Source organism: Corylus avellana, chromosome ca8, assembly GCF_901000735.1.
Source record: "Corylus avellana chromosome ca8, CavTom2PMs-1.0".
In the NCBI taxonomy this organism is placed as follows: domain Eukaryota; kingdom Viridiplantae; phylum Streptophyta; class Magnoliopsida; order Fagales; family Betulaceae; genus Corylus; species Corylus avellana.
Window position 1 is genome coordinate 16,966,482 of NC_081548.1, and position 22,801 is coordinate 16,989,282.

The window sequence follows — 22,801 nt, forward strand, 5'->3', positions numbered from 1 at the left end:
AAAGTTTTATTTGATGGTGGCATCGTTACCTTAACTAAGCATGATATGTTTGTTGGTAAAGGCTATGAAGATCAAGGTCTTTTTGTATTAAATGTTGCTAATACTATTAATGAAAATTCATCTTCTTGTGCTTACTTGGTTGATTCTATAAATATTTGGCATGGTAGACTTGGATATGTAAATCTTGGGTACATCAAGAAAATGAAAGAAACAAGAATTATTAATTCACTAAGTGAAACAAATATGGATAAATGTGAAGTATGTGCTGAGACTAAAATCACTAAAAAACCTTGTAAATCTATTACAAGAGAAATTGAACTTCTTGGGTTAATACATAGTGATTTGGGTGATTTAAAGCACACAATGACTAGAGGTAGTAAGAAATATTATATGATATTTGTTGATGATTACTCTAGGTTTACTAAACTTTATTTATTAAGATTCAAAGATGAAGCTTTAGAAATGTTCATAAAATACAAAATTGAAATTGAAAATCAAAAAAATAAAAGGATTAAAAGACTAAGGACCGATAGAGGTGGTGAATATGAGTCTAATCCTTTTAAGGAATTTTGTGAACAAAATGGCATAATACATGAAGTTACATCTCCTTATTCACCGGAATCTAATGGAGTAGCCGAAAGAAAGAATAGAACTTTGAAAGAAATGATGAATGCTATGCTTGTTAGTCCCGGGCTACCCACTAACATGTGGGGAGAAGCCATTCTTTCGGCTTGTCATGTTCAAAATAAAGTACCTCATAAGAAAACCGGTAAAACTCCTTACGAACTTTGGGAAGGTCGTAAGCCTAGTTTGAAATACCTCAAAGTGTGGGGATGTTTGGCAAAGGTTATGCTACCCGAGCCTAAAAAGAGGAAACTTGGCTCTAGAACTTGTGATTGTGTTTTTATTGGTTATGCTTGCAATAGTTCATGTTATAGATTTCTTGTTATTAAAAGTGATGTTTAGATTACAATACTATTATTGAATATGAAAATGCTATTTTTTTTTTAAATGTGTTTCCTTTGAAAAATAAGGAAAAATTATTGCATGAACCTTCTTTTACTTCTAATGAAATTGTTGATGATGTGCAAGAATTGAGGAGAAGCAAGCGAGCTAGAACAGAAATGAATTTTGGTAATGATTTTATTACTTATATTGTTGATGATGATCCGATATGTTATAATGAAGCAATCAAATCTATTGATGCACCTTTTTGGTTAGAAGCTATTAATAATGAATTAGATTCAATTATGTTTAACCATACATGGGAACTTGTTGAGTTACTTCCTAAGACCAAACCAATTGGTTGTAAGTGGGTGTTCAAGAAGAAACTCAAACCGGATGGTACAATAGATAAATACAAGGTACGCTTGGTGGCTAAAGGCTACAAGCAAAAGCAAAATGTTGATTATTTTGACATTTATTCTCCGGTTACTAGAATTGCATCTGTTAGAATATTGTTTGCTATTGCTTCTATTTATAAACTTGTGGTACATCAAATGGATGTTAAGACTTCCTTTTTAAATGGTGATTTAGAAGAAGAAATTTATATGGAGCAACCCGAGGGACTTGTAATCTCCGGTCAAGAACACAAAGTTTGTAAATTGGTGAAATCTTTGTACGGATTAAAACAAGCTCCTACACAATGGCATGAAAAATTTGACAAAGTGATGTTGTCTAATGCTTATTCTATTAATGGTGGAGATAAATGCATTTATAGCAAGTTTAGTAATAATGAAGGTGTCATTATTTGTTTATATGTTGATGATTTGCTTATTTTTGGAACCAACATGAATGTTGTGCATGAAGCTAAAAGATTTCTTTCATCTAATTTTGATATGAAAGACATGGGTGAAGCTAATGTTATATTGGGCATTAAAGTTCTTAGAGATAATAATTGTATTACTTTATCTCAGTCACATTATGTTGAAAAGATGTAAAAAAATTTGAGCACTTTGATTATTCACCTATGTCTACACCATATGATTCTAAAATACATTTGGTTAAGAATCATGGTGATAGTGTTTCACAAGAGAAATATGCACAAATCATTGGTAGTTTAATGTTCTTGACAAACTGTACATGCCTTGATATTGCATATGCTATCGGTAGATTGAGTAGATATACTCATAATCCTAGTGTTGAGCATTGAGATGCAATATCTAGATTGTTGAGATATTTAAAGGGTACAATTAATTATGGTTTGTCATATTATGATTTTCCTAGTATATTAGAAGGGTATTGTGATGCTAACTGGATTTCTGATTCAGATGAACTACCAGTGGCTATGTATTCACATTAGCAGGAGGAGCTATATCTTGGAAGTCCTCCAAACAAACTTGCATAGCAAGATCCACAATGGAGGCAGAATTAGTTGCCTTGGAGAAGGCTGGAACTGAAGCTGAATGGCTAAGGAGCCTTTTGATTGATTTGCCTTTATGTGCTAACCCAGTTCCACCTGTTTGTATTCATTGTGATTGCCAGGCTGCCATAGCTCAAGCCAAGAGCAAGATCTATAATGGGAAAAGTCGACATATCCGATTAAGGCACAATATTGTGAGGCAGCTTATTGAGACCGGTGTAATATCCATGGATTTTGTGAGGTCAGAAAAGAATTTAGCAGATCCTTTGACCAAGCCACTAGCAAGAAGGCTGGTGAGTGAAACATCGAGGGGGATAGGACTAATACCCAAATGATGACACTGTGATGGATACCCAACCTCTGTGATTGGAGATCCCATAAATGAGGTTTAATGGGAAACGAAGTCACAAGTGATCATGGTGTGGTACTGTTATTCTATGTTATTTCACTATCTTGTTGATAAGATTGTTGATGAGTCCATCCCTATGGTGTAAGACAGTACAAAGATGCAGAGTGATTAAGGATGAGTTTAAAACTCTTAATGGTTTCATAGTCCCTACCTGTTGGGATGGGATGTTACCTGCACACACTCTTGATGGATACCACCTATGTGAGTGTGGAGGTGGTGCCGCTTCCTATGAGACTTGGGTAGGTCTCTAGAGCACTCATGAAACCCAGGGGCGCATGGCCTGTATAAGGCGCCAACCCGCAGAACAACCCAATTTTTTATTTTTTGTTAATTCTTATTTATTTATTAAATTTCTTTTGGAGAAAGTTATGTGGGTGATAAGTTTGCTTACTTTATGAATTTGGTTAAAATAGTCTAACTCTACCACAATTCATTAAGTTCTTACTTATTTATCCTAGTTGTGGTTAAAACTTTCGGGTACCACATCGATGCATGCTTTCAATCTCCTTCTATTCTAAAATTTGTAACATGTGGGGGATTGTTGTAATGTTACAAATATTGGTTTTATTTACCTATTAATTTTTTACCATTCAACATAAAATCTATTCATGAGTTTTGACCGTTGGGTAATAAAACATTTTACAAGTTTTTTAACTGCTGGTTTTAATTCCTTTACCGTTGGTTTTCTTAAATTAAAAAGCATTTGTCTTCAATATTTACAAGTTCTTTTAGCTGCTGGCTTTAATTCTTTACCGTTGGTTTTCTTAAATTAAAAACCCATTTGTCTTCAAGCTTTGTTGACCGTTTGATGATTTGTTGACCGTTTATCTTAAATATGTTGACCGTTGGTTTTATACATTGATCTCATGACCGTTTGTTCTTTAATACATAGATTGCATAATAATGTGTTTTAAAAGAAAAAGTTTCCCCATGTCTATATAAGTAAGTCTTCAACTTTGATAAAATAATTATAAAAAAATATTACTTTTTTGTGAGATTTCATTTTCATGCTCCAGAATTTTTCTTTGTTACCAAAGAGAAAAAATAGAGTTATTTGCTACTCAATTTTTCATCCTCTTCAATTTGAGAAAGGGTTGTTCATTTGATCTTCGTTACTTGAAAGTGCGTTCTTAACGAAGGTAAACGCTATAGTCTAATCCTGGGAGGTTGCGTGTCAAGAGATCCGATCGCACCGAGTTATACACTCCGGGAGGCACAAAATCAACCTTTAAGGACAACGCTCTTGCATGATTCTATAGCTTTGTGAGATTTTTCCATGCTCTATTTTTTTTTTTTTTTATTGTATTCTATTTATCTTATTGTTAATTGTTTGGATTAATATTATTTAGCATCAATAAGAATTTTTGCACCATCCATTTAATTTTACAATACCTATATCTTTTCGATTATGAAGAAACTTAAACTTTTATAAACACAAGGTTTGGAGATTAATTTCTCAAGCATTCTTCTTCATTAATAATTACCCCTTTCAATAGAGGAGCAATGGTTACTGGTTATAAAGAGAATTACTAATCTAAATTATCTAAATGGCCTACTAGGACTAGGACTCACTTTATTAACTCTAGACTAGGAATCTAACTCTACTAAGTAACAAATCTAACTAACCTAGGACTCTGTAACGCCCTCAAAATTTGAACTGATTAATTTGATCCATCTTGGTAGGGTTACTGGCAATTCCTCAAGTTCAGTTTACTGGTAACTGGTTAGAGGGATTACCCATTAACATTTCAGGGTAAATACAAGCAAAAAGTGAAATACATGATCTGATATTTCTACAATCATAAAATATTCTAGTAGCATAGTCAATTATAGACCTAGATGTTCCAACAGTATTGTAATTACTAGCCAAATCTAGTACTGTGAAATATTCGCTCAGCATCTTCATTCTAGCAAACTTTCTTGCTTTAAATGCGGCTAACTTGTTAAGCCTCAAATAATTGCGCAAGTCTACAACTTTTCCTTGCTACTATGAAACATACTTTAACATTACATATAGTACCTCAAGAACCTACTTTATGCATGCAACGCTAAACCATTATTAAGACCTTAATTATCCATTTATGGGCATCACCGAACATTTCAGGCTTGACATCGATCGTTCGGTCCACGATAGTTGAACATTTGGTCATCAAGGGTCGAATATTCAGTGAGTACCAAAATGCATGTAAGATTCTAAAGCTCCTACCTAACACATATCATACTTAAACTAAAGCTCCTAATAGATCAATATAAATATGTTAAATCATATCAACGTGTTGAACTTTAGAAAATAATGGTGTGTTTATGATTCATTTGAAAACTATTTACTTTTAAGAAAGGAAATTTTATTAAACTATTAAGGTATGTTTAAAATTTGTACAAAGCATGTCAATTCATGTGGGTGGAATATAAATAACATGAAAATGAGTTCAGGTTCAAGACTTACCTTAGAGATGATGGTTTTAGAACCAAAATCAATCATTTCTCTCTTTAGGATCTCTTTCTCTCTCAAGAATTTGATGGTGGTGCAACATGGGGAAGGGGTGGTGTCTGAAGGGTCGTGGGGTTTGCTTTATATATGAGTGGATGGGTGGATAAGGCTGAAAAAGGTAGCTAATAGGTTAAATTTGCTTTTCATAGATAATCGATCACTCAGTGTATTATACCCGAATGTTCGGTGTATTGTTGTACTAACGGTTCTAGGGTTTACATCCAATGTTCGGTGGCCCTAAGGAAAACATTCGAGGCTAGGGTTTTATCGAACGTTCGGTGGTCTAGGTTTGAACGTTTGGTCAGAATATAAAATGATATTTTTGATTTTTACAAAAAATAATTTAAACTATTTTAAAGGGTGTTTTATACAAGTAACTAATGAGGATAAATACCTTTCTTTTTGTGTTATAAGTTTTTGGAGCCTCACACTTGGAGTACTATTCTTTATGGAATTATAATTCCTTATTGGACTCTAACTCTGGAAAGATTACTTCAGGGTTGCAGAAACCTACCCAATCGGAAGTAATATAAGATTGAAACAGTTCCAAGAAATTTAGTTAGTGCAAATATTGGAAGTAATATACAATTTGATTGTCATAGTCTGGTGGTAGACTGATTTCCATCACTTTACCCAATCGTCTTTAGGATTCATACTCATGTAAAGACATTCCAACAAGGATTGCAACATTTTTTTTGGGTGGAGAAGTTTTGGATATATTCCTTGTTTAGCAGTCCAACCTATATCTCAAGACCACATGAATAAAAAAATAATAATAATAATAAAAAATCAATTCTATTATTGAATATTTTTATATCCAGCTTCTCGATCTGTTCATTTATTATTATCCCTCTGGATTTGTTGAATATTTTAGCTTGTTATTGTCAAACTTTAAGGAGCTTTCCAGCATGCATAAGTCATGCTTTCACATTTGACAGTTCTTATGCTTAAAGCTATTACTATATTGCTTCTCGCAGGTGCGGCAAGAATGTGACTATGTACATAGCAAGCAGGATGGTTTTCTACATGAGAAGCAGATAATAGAAGAGCACATGCATTAGAAAATCTTCAGTAAACTAAGAGCATGTATGAGATTATGCTTGACAAATAGAACTTTTAAGTCAAAAATTATTTTTTTGCAAAAGCATCATTTGTAATGTTTTGCCAAAAGTTCGTTTTAGCAATTTTTAAGCTCTTTGAATCCTTAAAAGTTGTTTAAATTTTTTTTTATCAAACGGGTATTTTTTTCTTCAAACGGACTTTCTGAGTGTTAAACGCACTTTTAAATCCCTTAAATGCACACCCAAATAAGCCTTAAGATTAACCCATTATCTTATATACCCAAGGTTTGCCAATGCATCTTCTCCTACTATTTTTAGGTATTTATCTATATTTATATTGCTTGGTTCTCAGCTATTACCCTTAGTTGACCCTAACACCACTTGCTTAGGAGAAAAAATATGTTGAAAAGTCTGCAAGTATGTATGGCTGCTTTCATATAATATACATTGGAATCAATATCCAAAAGTCACAAGTCTCTAGCTAGGTTTAGTCAATGCAAGAATTAATCATTTATACTCACAATTGTGTATATATATATTCAAAGTGGGAAAGGGGTATCCTAGCTACTCATATATAATTGTCTTATCATTATATTATAACAAGTTGCCTACAAGGAGGACCGGATCGAGCAGACCACAAAATCTGAGATTCATGTTGCCACGACTCTTGTGTCTTCACCAATGGAAACATCATGTTCATGAATTTGCTCATAGAGTACCTAGAAACAGCTTGCTTACCTTTCTACATGTTAAGAATCCTATACTCCATAACCACACATTTTGAATTGAAAAATAGATGAAGATAAAGGATGAGTGCACTTTCGACCTTAAAAGCTAAGAAATTGGTTGATAATTAGTGAGATCTTTGATTTTATTTTTCCCTCCCAAAATTGGCTTTTCAACTAAAGGAGAGGTATATATACTTCATTTATGTTATTTCTTTTTTTCTTTTTTCTTCTTCTTACATTTTCTTAATTATGTTTTCATTTCATATGGTTCTAGGATTGCAGTTTCTTTGGAGAAATTTGAAGCTTCATGGTATTTTAATCCCTTTAAAGTATTTTGACCCATTTCCCTTGAACAGAGAATTCATTCAAATTGGGTTGAAAGAAGTTTGTTTAACTCATCTATAAAAATGACATGAATCCTTTTACATGTGAAAAATATATTTTTTCTTAATTACAATGACAATTTGGAAGCAATTTTATTAAAAAGGCATGTAAGAAGCTTATGTTATTTAAAAAGCCTGTGTTTTTTTAACGATCAATGACACATGAAACTTTTAAAAACTGGGTTGGAGAATTTTTTCTATAATTCCGTTTGAAAATTTCTTTTCTTTTCATATATTGTTCATGTAAAAAAATGATAGAAATATCTTATAAAGTGGGTTGCAGAAAAATTCTTCCAATCCAGTATCTAACAGTATCATTTATCCCTTAATATGTGAGAAGCATATATTTTTTTTAAAAAATAATAATAATAAGTTCTTTTCATATATTTTTTAATAACATGAATTAATATATATATATATATATATATATATATATATATACTTCTTACAAACTAAAAAAAAAACAAATAAACGACTTGTAAAACTCCTCCAGTCTAATTAGACCATATGAAAATAGGGTCGATGTCACTAATTAGTGGACAGAATGCTCATGTGGAAAATTAGGGAATCCATATAAAGGAAATTGAGCCGCCCTCAAAACTTGTGATTTGACCAATTGCTGAATGTTAAATCTCCAATAAAAAGTTATGGGTACCTCCAAATAATTTTTTCTATTTCATTGGAAATTAATAAATATTTATTTTATAATTAGCTGCACTTCTATTCCTAGGCATATGAAGTTCGTTTTAAATGGGCTCAAAATCTTTCATGCTCTGTCCAACATACATGTCACCATCAAAAGTCCAATCTTGTCCAATGGCCTCACACAACAAAAACGTTTTTCCATTATTTTTTTATCAAACAATTTTTTTTTTTTTTTTCATTTTTATCTTAATAATAAAAATAGTTCAAATCTTCTTTAACTTTTGTATTATAAAAATTATTTTTTATTACTATTTAAAAAAAAAAGGAAAAAAAAAAAACATGAATAAATTCTTTACCAAACGGGCCTATAAGGGCCACCATCATTCTACTATTAGAGTCATTGAGACCCAAGCTGCCAACTATTCTAGAATGAGGAAGATGGGCAACAAGTGATGGAAGTTCACTAAAGCATCGCTCCTATTGAATTGTCTTGACATATATGTCTTTTTCTATGAAAATTCATGGGAGTTTTATAAGGTTGTGCATGTGAACGGGCCTATAAGGGCCACCATCATTCTACTATTAGAGTCATTGAGACCCAAGCTGGTGCCAACTATTCTAGGATGAGGAAGATGGGCAACACGTGATGGAAATTCATTAAAGCATCACTCCTATTGAATTGTCTTGACATATATGTCTTTTTCTATGAAAATTCATGGGACTTTTATGGGGTTGTGCATGTGATGCACACTATACTTACTCCAACTATAGGAAATACCTAATTGTAAATGGACCTTTTTTTTTATAAGTTAAATGGACTTGTTATTTATGCATTTGCATGGACTACATCACCCATCTTGCCCCTTATCACTATTACCTCTTTATATGTGGAACTAGGATTTTAGATGCGGGGGAATGAAATTATAAAAAATAAAAAAAAAAATTTAAAAGAATTATAGGAGTATTTTAAAAACATTTTGGAGAACATTTTGAGGTTAGAGCACATCTAGTACTAGTGGCTATTTTAGCTTAACATAAAATACACTTTTTTTTTTTAGTTACTAATTTTTCATTGTAAACTCCAATAGATTTTCTATTGCAATCTCTACTTATTTTAAAATATATATATATATATATATTATTTTTCAATTTTTTAATTGTTTTTTAACCGTCCATTTTTGTTCTCTCTCTCTCTAACCTTGTATTATCAGCGGCCATGACAGAAAAGGAAACCAAGCATAGAACAAAGACCCCATTCATTCATATATGTGCATCTAGTAGTGAATTCTCTCAAGATCCAAAGATAAAAATTAGAAAATATAAATCAATATCCAAAAGGGCCAAAATCGACGTCACTGTCTCCTTCCTCTATAACCTTCTCGGAATCAACACCACCTCTCCTAATCTTCGACCTTCCTCTCCGCCGCTCGGCTTTTGAGAGAGAGATGCTCTTAATAGTTTTTTCATACACTTATATAAACACTTAAAATGAGTCTTCAACTAATATTTTACTATAACTTGTCTCGATACTCAAAAGTTTAAGCCATGATTTTAGGCCTATGGTGTGATATACACTTGTTTGGGATTGAGGTATTTAAGCCTGATTTAGTTTTCAATGAGATTTTTTAATTTTTTGTGAGCATAGAATTAGATACTTTTGAGTGCTTGATCCAAACAAGGTAGCTTGAAAAACACTCATGGCCTCATTAGTCAAAGTCAAAAAGGCCGCTCTAGCTTTGGAACCACCTATCAGCCTTTGACTTAATCCCCACATATTTAAAACTTCTAAACCACGTGTGTCGGACTAAAATAACATTTCAGAGACAGATTCTTGCGCCAACTCCCACGTAGCCGTCGGATTCGCTGAGAAAGGCGTCGAGGTTAGATCAAGTTGACTAAGCACGTCGGTCAACAGTTCCACTTATATTAATTGGGGCCCCACCAGTACACGTGTGACGAATTTCTCTGATCCATCTTCTTCGCGGGATTTCCGACGTGCATTCAAAGCGAAGAGGCGTGTCAACTAGTACTCCATTTTTCTATTAAGCAAATTTAGGAATCCCATGTTGCAAGTTAGGCCAACCAGTCTTTGACCAAAACAAAACCATATCACAAGAAATAACTGCAACTATTTTTGGGAACAGGATTTTCTTCACTCCATAATGAGCGGAAGAATATTTAGTTCATAGTTAAAATTTTTAAGAAGAAATTCTATGATCACAAATAAAACACATATCCCACTAATAAAAATAATAATAAAATATTATTTTAAATTAATAATAAAATTAAGAAAAAAAAAAAAAAAGGTGGCTGGCCACCATAGCCCACCCCATTTTGGGTAGGGGGTGGCTTGGGTGGCTCAAGCCACCCCCAATGGCCGGCCAGGGGGTGGCCGGGTGGTTCGACCACGCCCATCTTGCGAAAAGGAGATGACCCTTGGGGGTGGTTCGGTCACCCCTTTTGAGCCAAAAGGAGTAGCTTAAGCCACCCTATGACCCTTGGGGACGGTTCGGCCACCCTTAAGGGCCAACCCATTTTTTTTTTTAACTTGGTCCTTGGGGGTGGCTCCTTGGCCCAAAAGCCACCCCCAAAGATCTTGAGCCACCCCTTTTTTGCAAGATGGGAGTGGCCGAACCACCCCCATGGTATGGGGGTGGTTCGCCGGCCATTGGGGGTGGCTTGAGCCACCCCCTACCCAGTCACCCCCTTCTTCTTCTTTTTTTTCTCTTAATTTTTTAAAATTTAAAATAATATTTTATTATTATTTTTATTAATGAGATATGTGTCCTATTTATGACCATAGAATTTTTGAGAAGAAATCCTAACCATGAACTGAATATTCTTCAGTCCATAATGAACTGGAGAGGATCCTGTTCTCTATTTTTGGTGGTATTATAAACAATTTTGGTAAAACTTATATTTTTAATTGGCCTAAATTATTTTTCAAGTTTGAGTTTATTTTTCTCAATTTACAGTATCGGATTTCATCATAACAACACACTTTCTCTCTACTACTATTAAAATTGCTTGCCGTTGTCCTTGTACGTCACTTGAAGTCACCAGTCACACCAGTTTTCTTATAAGTTGAAGCTGATATAAAGGGTTGAATTTTGGGACAATTGGTAATTGAACATGGTATTATAGTCAAAGGTCTTGTGATCGAACCTTAGCTCCGTTAAATTCATCATAATTTTAATTAAATATTTCACGTGTTAGACATCACCTATTAAAAGGGAATTTGAGCCTACACGTGAGATAAAATGTTAAAGTGTTGATTAAATTTATTACTTCTTATCTGCTAAAGTTTATAAAAAAACTGACAATTTTGTCTGTATGAAAAACAAACTAAAAAAGAAAAAGGGAAAAAAAAAATGTTGTTTGCTTAGTTAAGCTCGCAATAAATTAGAAATGCATTGGAACGTAAACTTGTTGACCTTAAACTCATGGTGGCGTAGATTACAAGTTGATGTTTATTTTTAAAACGTAAGAAAAATAAATGGTCAATTTATTAATTATGAAAATTCCACCCAATCGCACTGTCAACCATTTACCATCATTACTTCATCTACCCTTTGCTTTGACCATTTCCTTTTCCTTTTCCTTTTCCTTTTCCTTTTCCTCTCATCAAAACCAAACCCAGCGCCTTCCGACCTACAACTCTCTCTTTCCTCTCTCTTTCCTTTTTGTTTTTCCAAACGTGGGGCCCACCACCATCTCTTTTAGACCTTCACAGTACCCCCCCCTCCTCTCCTGATTTGTCTTCTTCTTCGCTTTCATGATAAAAGTCCAACTAATCTCCACCCTTGGATTGACAACACCTCTTTGACTTTTCATCCCCCCGTCTCTTTTATAACCCCCTCCCCTCCCCAGACTTCACACAATAATCTCTCTACTCTACCTCCATATCGCTCTGGTTCTGTCTGTACGACTCTCTTCTTCTCCGATGGCAATAGATCTCATCGGTGTGTCCAAGATGGACGATCAGTCGGCCATACAGGAAGCAGCATCAGCTGGGTTGAAGAGCATGGAGCATCTGATCTGCGTACTCTCCCATCAAGCCGGCCCCCAATCCCTTGACTGCAGAGAAATCACCGACTTCACCGTCTCCAAATTCAAACGGGTAATCTCCATCCTGAACCGGACCGGCCACGCCCGGTTCCGCCGCGGACCGTCGAACCCTGTCCGCCAGGAGATCCAGCCACAACCTCAAACGGCCTTGGCCTTCACGCTTGATTTTGCCAAGCCTAAAACCACTCCCGAGTTGTCGGCGAGTCCACCCATGTCCTCCACGACTTCGTCGTTTTTGTCGTCGATAACCGGAGACGGCAGCGTTTCGAATGGTAAACAAGGCTCCTCGCTCCTTGTAGCGCCAACCCCTACCATCTCAGCCGGTAAGCCACCTCTTTCGTCTTCTCACAAGAGAAAGTGTCCCGTGGATCATTCTGTTTCCGCCGGAAAACTCCCCTCGTCCGACCGTTGCCATTGCTCCAAAAGAAGGTATGCATCAATTTATATTTTCGATAAAATTTTGTAATTAATCTTCGGGAAATAGGAAAATCAGTTGTTTAAGTTTTATTCCTTGTGTTTTCAGGAAATCCCGAGTTAAGAGGACCATCAGAGTGCCGGCGATAAGCTCGAATACCGCCGATATCCCTCCCGACGAGTACTCCTGGAGGAAGTACGGTCAAAAGCCGATCAAGGGCTCACCTTACCCACGGTACTATTCTAAGCCTCATTCCTCCGCCGTCCATCATGTTGAACTAGTAAAAGTCAAAGACGAATCTCGAGGAAATATTTAATAATTTTGTCTTTATTTTTTTGTGTGTGTGTGCAGAGGATACTATAAGTGCAGTAGCGTGCGAGGGTGCCCAGCGAGGAAGCACGTGGAGCGAGCGCAAGACGATCCGAGGATGCTGATTGTGACCTACGAAGGGGAGCACCGCCACTCGCATCCTCCGATCCCCGCGTGAAGCAGCTATTCCGACCTGAATCCTCCGTAATCGAACGGCAGCAACTGGGCCTTCACGCTCGACTGTCGCCGGTGTCTGTGACGGTAGTTTTGCCAGATGAAATGGTCAAAGAAAGAAAGATAGAACTAAAGTCAACTATTAGGCGTGGGCCTGAAGTGGGGGTTTTATGTAAATTAGTAGAGAGAAGGGACTACAAATTAAATGAAATACAACTATTCAGCAATTCTGATTTCTTGGAAACACCATCACGGTGGATTATTCTGATTTATTGAATAGGTTTTTTAAATTTACTTATTATTTCATATTATATACATCAACTTTTTATTATCATATTTACTTGTAAGAATTTAGGTTTTATTTGTTTCGTAAATTATTTTCAATATGTTTCGATATTTGGTTTCACTTGAAAATTTTGATCATCAATAAAACATTTCTTTATTTTTCATATAATAGTTTATATTTTTTTTAACGCATAAAATATTTTTCAACTTGGAAATTTGTCTACCAAGTGTATGAGTTTTACCCGCGATAAATAAAGGTTGAGTTTCTAATTTTTATAATAAATACTTGAATTTATTTCCTTTGTGACAAATAAGTTAACAGGCATCCACATCCATATTGGTTTAAAAAAAAAAAAAAAAAAAAAAAAGGGCGGAGATCCTAATAAAGCAGTATATCATGGAGTTAAAAAATAATAGTAACTGTATAAAACTATTACTGACTTATAATTGAAGGTAACCGGCTATTATTTTTGAACCGCCTATTATTCGTGAACTCCATAATATATTTTAACAGATTTACCCTCCACTTTCGAGAAACGGTGGAGGATGGCACGACCCCCACAAAGAGAGTGCTTAAGGTGGCTTCACTCCTACCCACCACCGCTATAACATAAAAATACAAATATGTCATTCCTATTAAAAAAATTATAAAAAGTATAAAAATAAAAAGCAAAAGTACAAACAAAAAAAACCATTATGCCCAAGAGCCACCCTTGCTGGTGGTGGATGGTTGCGAGTGCGAGCCGCCACTCTCTTAATGATGGCTTCAAGCCACCCTCCCATCGACAAAGTCATGAGTCACCCCAATAGAGGTTGCATTGCCTCTATTTTTTTTTTTTTTTAATAAAAATAACACGACTGTATTTGTATATTATTATTTTTAAATTATTTTAAAAAATAGATAAAAACTTTAATTTTTTTACCGAACCCAAGTAAATTTAGAAAATTAAAAGTTGTAGTAAAAACAAAAGTCAAAATTACGTTACACCATAAAAGATAAAAAAGCAGGCCGATGGGAGATTGGATTCTATTTGTTTGGTGGTTGAAATGGTTGTCGAATCCACTAAAAGTCAAAAGGTGGAGGAGTGTCAATGGCTCGAGGTGGGGCCCAGCCGCGAGAAGGGGGAATCCGAATATCTTTAATGTTGATGTCGTTTGGCGTGCAGAAGGTCAATGGAGTCATTGCGGGTGGGGCCCAGAGCCAGCTAATTTCAAATTTAGGGGGTTGTTCGTTGACGTTTGGTCTGCCTTGCTGTTTCTGGGGTGTGATGTATTCTCCACTAAAATCCATCTTTGCTTTTACTTTGCGTCATTTAGTTGAGAACAATAATTAAATATTTGAATTTAATATATATATGTATATATATATATATATATATATTTTGTTCATATATTGCTTTCTTCGTTGCATGCTTTTCATTTTCAATGGTGAGGTTGAAAATAGGTCAAAAGTTTCAAATGGAGTAGCCCACCAGCCAGTCAACAAAATTGAACATTGCTAGCAAACTTCCCTTGTACCGCTATGGTCGGTGGCATTTGTCGCCTTGACCAGGGCAAGGGTTCGAGTAATGGTGCTTGCGAGACAGAAAATTGAACATTGCTTTAAGTATTTACACCCCGTTTAATAAATATTTAAATAATTAAAATTAAACGACGATATTTCTCTATTCTAGTAATTATGTAATCTTTTTTTTTTAAAGTATTTACATTTGACTCAGTATTTTAGCTATTAACTTTCACTTTTATATTTTAAATATTTTTTATTTATCTACTTTTTCTATTCTCAAAGAAGGGAGCGAACAAAATTGATTTTTTTTTTTTTTTTTTTTTTTTTTAAAGATACTACGATTGATCTTGGTGATTCTCCGAGTATGTAGATATTATTTTCTAAAAAAAAAAAAAAAAAAAAAAACTTATCATATCCACATAGGATCAAGAGAAACCGTAACATTTCTCTTCTTATTATTGTTAGGGTGCGTTTGGGAGTGCGTTTTTAAAAAAATAATCTGCGATTTTAAACCAAATCGCAATTTTAGGGTGTTTGGGATTGCGATTTTAAAAACGCAAATTTTAAAATCGCAAAAAAATCTGCGATTTCCATAAGCTGATTAGATGGTGCTTATTTGAAAAAAGTGCGAATTTAAAACAAAATCACGATTTCTATTAAAAAGATATTTGGCGCAATAATTACCTTTTTTAGAACGGGAATGAAAAAAATACCAAGAATACCCACCTAAAATATATTAAAACCCTTATTTTCTCTTTTTATTTTTTTCTTCATCCTCTCTGTCTTGTTCATCCTTATTGGTAATTTGGTCATGAAACCGCAATTATATGCTAATGTTATCCAAACACTCAATTGATAAAAAAAGTATTTTTTAGTATGTTTTACCAAACGTCTGTGCGATTTTAAAAAGTAACGATTTTAAAAACACAATTTTTAAAAACGCAATTTTAAAAATCGCACTTATTGAAATCGCACTCCCAAACATGCCCTTATTAGGTATGGATTGGTGAGTTACACTGTAGCAGCTCAAGAAACTCTTAATGTTGGGTCTCTTTTGCTACATGTGAATAAAACAACATAATAATTCTTATGTTTAAAACTCTCATTTTTCATATATTTTCCATTTCCATCAATGTATATATATATATATATATAACAAGAAATACAAAGGATTGTTACACGAGAATCCCACAGATTGTGGGTCTATTAATTACAAAATATGGCTGTTATCCTTTGTGATTTAATTGTTGATTTTCTCATGCCTTTTCCAGATGTAGCTTGATCTACACGTATTGCCTTCTGAGGGTATTTTCACATTGTGCAAATCATCTCTAGCACACACTTGCCTTGTGGAGTTTCTCGCATGGGCTGGCACATCGAATGGTTGAGTGGTAATTGTAGGATTGATATTTTGGGAGAGTTGAATCCGTGATATTCTCAGTATTTGAAATCGGCTGAATATCCTCACTTGTCTTAATATGCCCTCTCAATCGAAGGGGAATTTCCATGAAGCTGAGATTGTCACCTAAGATCGAGTAGCGTGTAGAAACCAAAGGTTTTGTAAAAATATCAGCTTTCTGATCTTTAGTAGAAATAAAGCGGACCACTAGATATTAAGATGCTGCTTTATCATAGACAAAATGGAAGTCAAATTTGATATGCTTGGTGCGGGCATGGAACATTTGATTGGCGGTGAGGTAGGTAGCGCCAAGGTTGTCACACCATAACGTGGGTGGGGTTGCCAAGAATACTCCAAGTTTCTTAAGAAGAGAATGTATCCGTTGTAGTTTAGCAGGGGTGTTGGCAAGAGACCGGTACTCGGCTTTGATGCTAGAGCGGGACCCAATTGCTTGTTTTCTAAAGCTCCAAGAGATAAGGTTATGCCCAAGAAAAATGCAGTAGCCGCTAGTGGAGCGGCGGTCATCCGGGCAGCCCGCCCAGTCAGCATCAGAGAAAGCATGTAATTGATGGGCAGAATTTCGTCGAATATACAAGCCATGGAAGAGAGTGTGTTACAAGTACCGTAAAATTCGCTTAACAGCAGTCCAATGAGGAATGGTTGGACGTTGCAAAAATTGGCAGACTTTAATGACCGCAAACGAGATGTCTGGTCTTGTGAGAAAGAGGTATTGCAATGAACCAACAATGATGCGGTAGAGAGATAGATCATCAAAAGCTTCTCCATCAAATCGTGACAAAGTGGTGAAGGAGGACATGGGAGATGTCACAATTTTGGTAGTGAGCATGTTGGTCTTTTGAAGGAGGTCCAATATATATTTTCTTTGAGACAAAAATAGGCCATGTGAGGCATGGATGACTTCCACTCCTAAGAAATAGTTGATACAGCCAAGGTCCTTGATGGGGAAGTCTCCTTGGAGCTTAGAGATGAGGCGGTCAATGAGTGCAAAATTTGGGCTTGCAACAAGAATATCATCCACATAAATGAGGATGAAAATTGTGGTAGTTCCATGACAAAAGATGAAGAGAGAAGTGTCAGCCTGTGAGCTCTGAAAACCAAGTTCAAGAAGACGTGTGTTAAGGCGAGAGAACCACGCTCGAGGGGCTTGTTTCAAGCCATAGAGTGACTTTTTGAGATGGCACACGTGATTTGGAAAGGATGGATGAGTAAATCCTGGTGGTTGAGTCATGTATACATCTTCCTGGAAAAATCCATGTAAAAAGGTATTTGTTACATCCAATTGTTTTATACACCAAATGGAGGATATTGCAATAGATAGAACCATACAAATGGTGGTTGGTTTAACCACCAGACTAAAAGTGTCTCCATAATCAATCCCAGTTTGTTGGTGAAATCCTTTGGCGAACAATCGTGCCTTGTATCGATCAAGAGTGCCATCAGATTTATGCTTGATATTGTATATCCATTTGCACCCAACAAGATTCATGTGTGGCTTGCGTGGGACAAGTGTCTAGGTTCCATTCTGCAATAGAGCATTAAATTCATAATTCATGACTGTGCTCTATGGTGTTGATTTGTTGGAAATTATGAAGGATGTGGTCTCCTTAGATTGTGCATCAGTCATGGCAAGAAAGGCCTTCAGTGGAGGATAGGGAATAGTCCCATCTGTAAATGCACGAGGCTTGTGAACATGGCTCTTGGATCGTGTCTGCATGGTATGAGTTGGACGTGCAAGACATCCAGTTGTGGCAGGCAGGGGCAGATCCAGAGGGGGTCGACTGGGGGCATATGCCCCCAGTCGACCCTTTAAAAATCCTCCTTACTATGAAATTTTTTTTCTTATATTATGATTATGCCCACTCCCTCATGCTTCAACCATATATTATGCCCCTTAGTAAATTGAAATTTGAAAAAAAATTATAAACAGTCTTTCAGACGAATGAAAGGAAGAAGACGATGAATAGTACTAAAGTAATTAAACGGTGCGTTTTTCTTTTGTGAGAATATTAGTATTAATGGGGATTGGGGATAGGCGGACAGGAGTACAGGGTAGGCTGGACAGCTCACAGCAGCAGACAAAATAGATAAAAAAATAAAAATAAAAATAAAAAAGCTTTGAAAATATACAAGGGCCTAAAGTCAGCGCCAACCCTAACACACCAATGCACTCTGCACTGATGACCTCAAGTAGCGCGGGACCTTCAAGGTGAGTTATGCGGGACAATACTTGACACGCAAAGAAAAAAAAAAGGCCTCTTTCAAAGTTTAGTGTAAAATGACGGTTAAGGCCCTCAAGTTAGTTTAATGTAAAATGAAAGGTGCAGAAGAAAAAACGTTCGCCCCAGCTATCCCCTTGAAAAAATGCGCCCAGCCTCGTTAACCTAGCCTTACTTGTTGACGAGGCTGACTTGTCCTTCCCTTTGCATAAGAAAACGAAGGGCAATTTCGTAACGTAATTAGGCATTGTTAACGAAGAGTGGCTTCGGTTTTCAAAGGCTGAGGAGTTCAGCATACGATTCTGCAGGGAGTAGGCTGACGAGCTGTCTATCAAGTCACAGTGCAAAACCACAAACCCCTTGAAACCGTTTAACAAACGCACCCACCAATTTCCAAAAGGTTCAAAATTTTTTTTCCAAAGAGGCAAGTTTGGAAGGGCGACTGGGCACTGGGTGAAGCTTGTGTTGGTTTGAGTTGTTCCTAAGATTCTAACGGCCTCAATTTTCTTTAGGTATGTAATTATGTAAATATGTAATTAATTTTTTAGATTTATATTTAAATTGTTCTTTTAAATTAATTGTTTTAATATTTATATTGTTATTCAGGATTCAACATTCCAACCTATTCTTGATAATAACTTCAACGAAAATTTGAGGTATGTAAATATGTAATTAAATTTTTAGATTTATATTTGAATTGTTCTTTTAAATGAATTATCTGAATATTTATATTGCTATTCAACCTATTCTTGCTAATTGTTTTTATATTTAATTATTTATGAATTTATATAGTTTTTGTTACATATTTTAATTTTATAAATATATAGTTGTAGTTGTCTGAGATTATGGAGAAAAACAACGACACTATTGACCTCCAATCAAATTATAAATGACCTCGTATTGAAGTAGATTTAACAAATCTGCCCGGAGATCCTTACTTTAGGAAAAAATGTGCGAGTACCATCCTAGTGATAGAGACTAAATTTGAAGAGCATATTTACAAATAGGAGCTTATTAACCCTTTGACTATGATTTTCCAAGAAAAAAAAAATTGGAAATACAATGTGTCATTTTAATCTAGCATGGTTCAAAGAATATAAATGGTTGGAGTACAATATAGAAAAAGATGGTGCATATTGCTTATATTGTTATCTATTCAAGCCAGACTTTGGAAATCAAGGAGGGGGAGAATCGTTTGTTATTGAAGGGTTTAGTAATTGGAAAAAGAAAGAGAGTCTTGAATGTCATGTGGGAGCTCATAATAGTGCACATAATCAAGCTCAACAAAGATGTGAAGCTTTGTTAAACCATAAACAAAGCATCATAACAGTTTTTGACAAGCAATCAGATCAGCAGAAAATGCTATATAGGACTCTTTTGAATGCATCAGTTGATTGTGTTCGCTTTTTACAACAATAATGATTAGCATTTCGTGGCCACGATGAATCTAAAGGTTCAAGTAATCAAGAAAATTTTCTTCAATTGTTACGGTTTTTTGCTAAGCATAATGAAGAAATTGACAAGGTAGTCTTATATAATGCTCCTGAAAATCATCAAATGATTGCACGACATATTCAAAGAGATATAGCAAATGCTGCAGCAAATGAAATTCTAGATGCTATTCTTAAAGATATTGGAGACTCGTCATTTGCTATCCTAGTTGATAAATCTCGTGATATATCTGTTAAAGAACAATTGCCAATTGTGTTGCGTTATGTAGATAAGCTGGGCCATGCAATTGAACGTTTTTTAGGCATTACACATGTTCGCAATATCACAACTGTAGAATTGAAGAAGACAATTGATTCAGTGCTTAGCAGGCATAATTTAAGTATTAGCAGATTTGAAGGACAAGGATACGATGGAGTTAGCAATGTGCGAGGTGGGTTGAATGGACTTAAAACTCTTATTTTGAATGACAATTCGTCTGCCTATTATGTTTATTGTTTTGCACATCAACTTCAACTTACTTTAGTTGCTGTTGCAAAAAATCACATTCAAATTACAACTTTTTTTAGTTTGGCCAATAGTATTTTTAATGTTGTTGGAGCATCATGCAAACGTCGTGACATACTTCGTGAAAAACGAACTGCTGAAGTAATAGAAGCACTACAAAATAATGAAATGTCAAATGGTCGTGGCTTGAATTAAGAAATGAACCTAAAAACACATGGTGATACGCGTTGGAGTTCTCATTATGGTGCAATTGTTAGTCTTATTACCATGTTTTCTTTTGTCAACGATACGGTTGAAGACATTGTTGAAGATGGTTTAAATTCTGAACAGAGAGCAGAAGCAAATATACTAAATCAATCACTCTAGACGTTTGATTTTGCTTTCAATTTACATTTGATGAAAAAAATGTTTTGGGGATTATAAATGAGTTATCTCAAGCATTATAGCAAAAATATCAAGATATTCTGAATGCAATGAAGTTAGTTAAAATTTTAAAACTGCGCTTATAGGCTATGAGAGAAGATGGGTAGAATTCCTTATTTGAAGAAGTTACTAAGTTTTGTGATAAAAACAATATTGTTGTCCCCAATATGGATGGGCTTTACCAACCTCGATCACAACGAAAGGCTTAAGGCATGAAAAATTTACATCATTACCGTATGGAGCTTTATTATACTGTTATAGATATGTAACTCCAAGAACTTAACAATCGCTTTAATGAGGCAAGTTTTGAATTATTACTTTGTGTTTCGTGTTTGAGTCCAGATGACTTGTTTGCGTCTTTTAAGAAGGAAAAATTGCTTCGTCTTGCTAAATTATATCCGAATGATTTTTCAGCAGTTCAACTTATCACTTTAGACAACCAACTTGAAACATATATCTTTGATATGCGTTCTAGTGATGAATTTGCAACACTCAAAGAGATTGGACAACTTGCTGAGAAATTGGTAGAGACGAAAAAGGATGTCGTATATCCCTTGGTTTATTCATTGGTAACATTGTCATTGATTCTGCCAGTTGCGACAACAACTGTTGAGAGAGCATTTTCAGTAATGAATATTGTTAAAAACCATTTACGTAACTGAATGGGAGATCAATGAATGAATGATTGTTTGATTACGTACATTGAAAAAGACATATTCATGACCATCAGTAATGAAGAAATCATACAACGAATCCAAGGTATGAAGACTCATCGAGGACAATTGAATTAGCGATAGTCGTGACAAAACAAATTGTAAGTTCTATGTATATGTTTTAGAACATAATTAAAAATTTTGTTGAATTATTCACTTCTTCGGTTTGTTATAGTTTTTTTCAACTTTATTTTTTGTATTCATTAAAAAAACATATACCCCCAATGAATGAATTTACTGCGTCTGCCACTGGTGGTAGGAGGAGCATCAGTGAGAACCGTTGGAATTTGAGGCTCATGGGAGCATGTGGCAGTAGTGGGCACATGAGGCGGTGATGTAGGAGGCACATGGGAACGTTGTAGTGCACTGAAGGCTGGGCCACACGAGTTTGTGAGCTATGAGGAAATAATGAACCAAATGGTTCTTGAGGGACAAGGGATGGGTCTCGTGTGGGTGAAGGAGCTGTGATATGTGGAGAAGGAAAGAGTTGTAATGTGGAAGGTAAGTAGATGGGCTGGGTGGATTGGGCTGCTGCATACATGGAGTTAGTGTGGAAAGGAAATATGTTTTCATCAAAGACTACATTACGGGATATACAGATGCGACCCAAAGGAATGTGAAGACATCAGTAGCCTTTGTGTTGGAAACTATAGCCTAAAAAGACTGAGTTGAGAGCGAAAAACAAGTTTGTGTTTGTTGTAAAGTCGTAAATTAAGCTAACATGTACAACTAAACACTTTCAAGAAATTGTAATAAGGAGTGGTGTGAAATAAAATTTCAAATGCAGATTTGTTTTGAGTGACTGGGGAAAGGAGACGGTTGATTAAAAATGAGTCGGTTAGGAATGTTTCATCCCAAAATTTTGGAGGCATAGAAGTGGATGCAAGTAATGAGAGACCTGTTTCGACAAGATGCCGATGTTTTCTTTCGACGTATCCTTGCTTTTGGTGAGTGTGAGGGCAAGAGATCCTATGAGAGATCCCTTGTTGAGATAAAATAGTGCTTAGTGTTCGTCCCCCCCCCCCTTCCCCCAAATCTGATTGAATGGCCTTGATTTTGTGATCAAATTTTTTTTCCACATGTGCTTGAAATTTTTAAAAAATAGAGGTAACAACAGATTTGGTAGCTATAGGAAAACCACACAAATCTACTGAAAACATCAATAAAGCATACGTAGTACCGATTTCCATTATTTGAATTAAAAGGGGAACGTCCCTATGCATTGGTAAAAATTAA

General features: G+C 35.3%; 2 protein-coding genes across 2 annotated transcripts; both read left to right on the forward strand.

The window, feature by feature from the left end:
• The first annotated feature begins 11,946 nt into the window (after positions 1 to 11,946).
• On the forward strand, positions 11,947 to 13,282 carry LOC132189530 (WRKY transcription factor WRKY51-like). The gene is made up of 3 exons (XM_059604272.1): positions 11,947 to 12,576; positions 12,671 to 12,796; positions 12,914 to 13,282. Exons 1-3 carry the CDS (start codon positions 12,023 to 12,025, stop codon positions 13,047 to 13,049), a joined length of 816 nt encoding a protein of 271 aa, XP_059460255.1. The 5' UTR covers positions 11,947 to 12,022; the 3' UTR covers positions 13,050 to 13,282.
• Positions 13,283 to 20,030: 6,748 nt separating this feature from the next.
• LOC132190954 (uncharacterized) lies at positions 20,031 to 21,514 on the forward strand. Its single transcript, XM_059605978.1, has 2 exons — positions 20,031 to 20,355; positions 21,195 to 21,514. Exons 1-2 carry the CDS (start codon positions 20,031 to 20,033, stop codon positions 21,512 to 21,514), a joined length of 645 nt encoding a protein of 214 aa, XP_059461961.1.
• Positions 21,515 to 22,801: the final 1,287 nt, after the last annotated feature.

Excerpts from the sequence above, each read along its gene's own strand:
- LOC132189530 (XM_059604272.1), top strand. The coding sequence starts at position 12,023 with ATGGCAATAGATCTCATCGGTGTGTCCAAGATGGACGATCAGTCGGCC. Across the intron at positions 12,577-12,670 it reads TGCCATTGCTCCAAAAGAAG|GAAATCCCGAGTTAAGAGGA; the intron begins GTATGCATCAAT and ends TTGTGTTTTCAG. Across the intron at positions 12,797-12,913 it reads AAGGGCTCACCTTACCCACG|AGGATACTATAAGTGCAGTA; the intron begins GTACTATTCTAA and ends GTGTGTGTGCAG.
- LOC132190954 (XM_059605978.1), top strand. The coding sequence starts at position 20,031 with ATGATTGCACGACATATTCAAAGAGATATAGCAAATGCTGCAGCAAAT. Across the intron at positions 20,356-21,194 it reads TGGAGTTAGCAATGTGCGAG|ATGACTTGTTTGCGTCTTTT; the intron begins GTGGGTTGAATG and ends GTTTGAGTCCAG.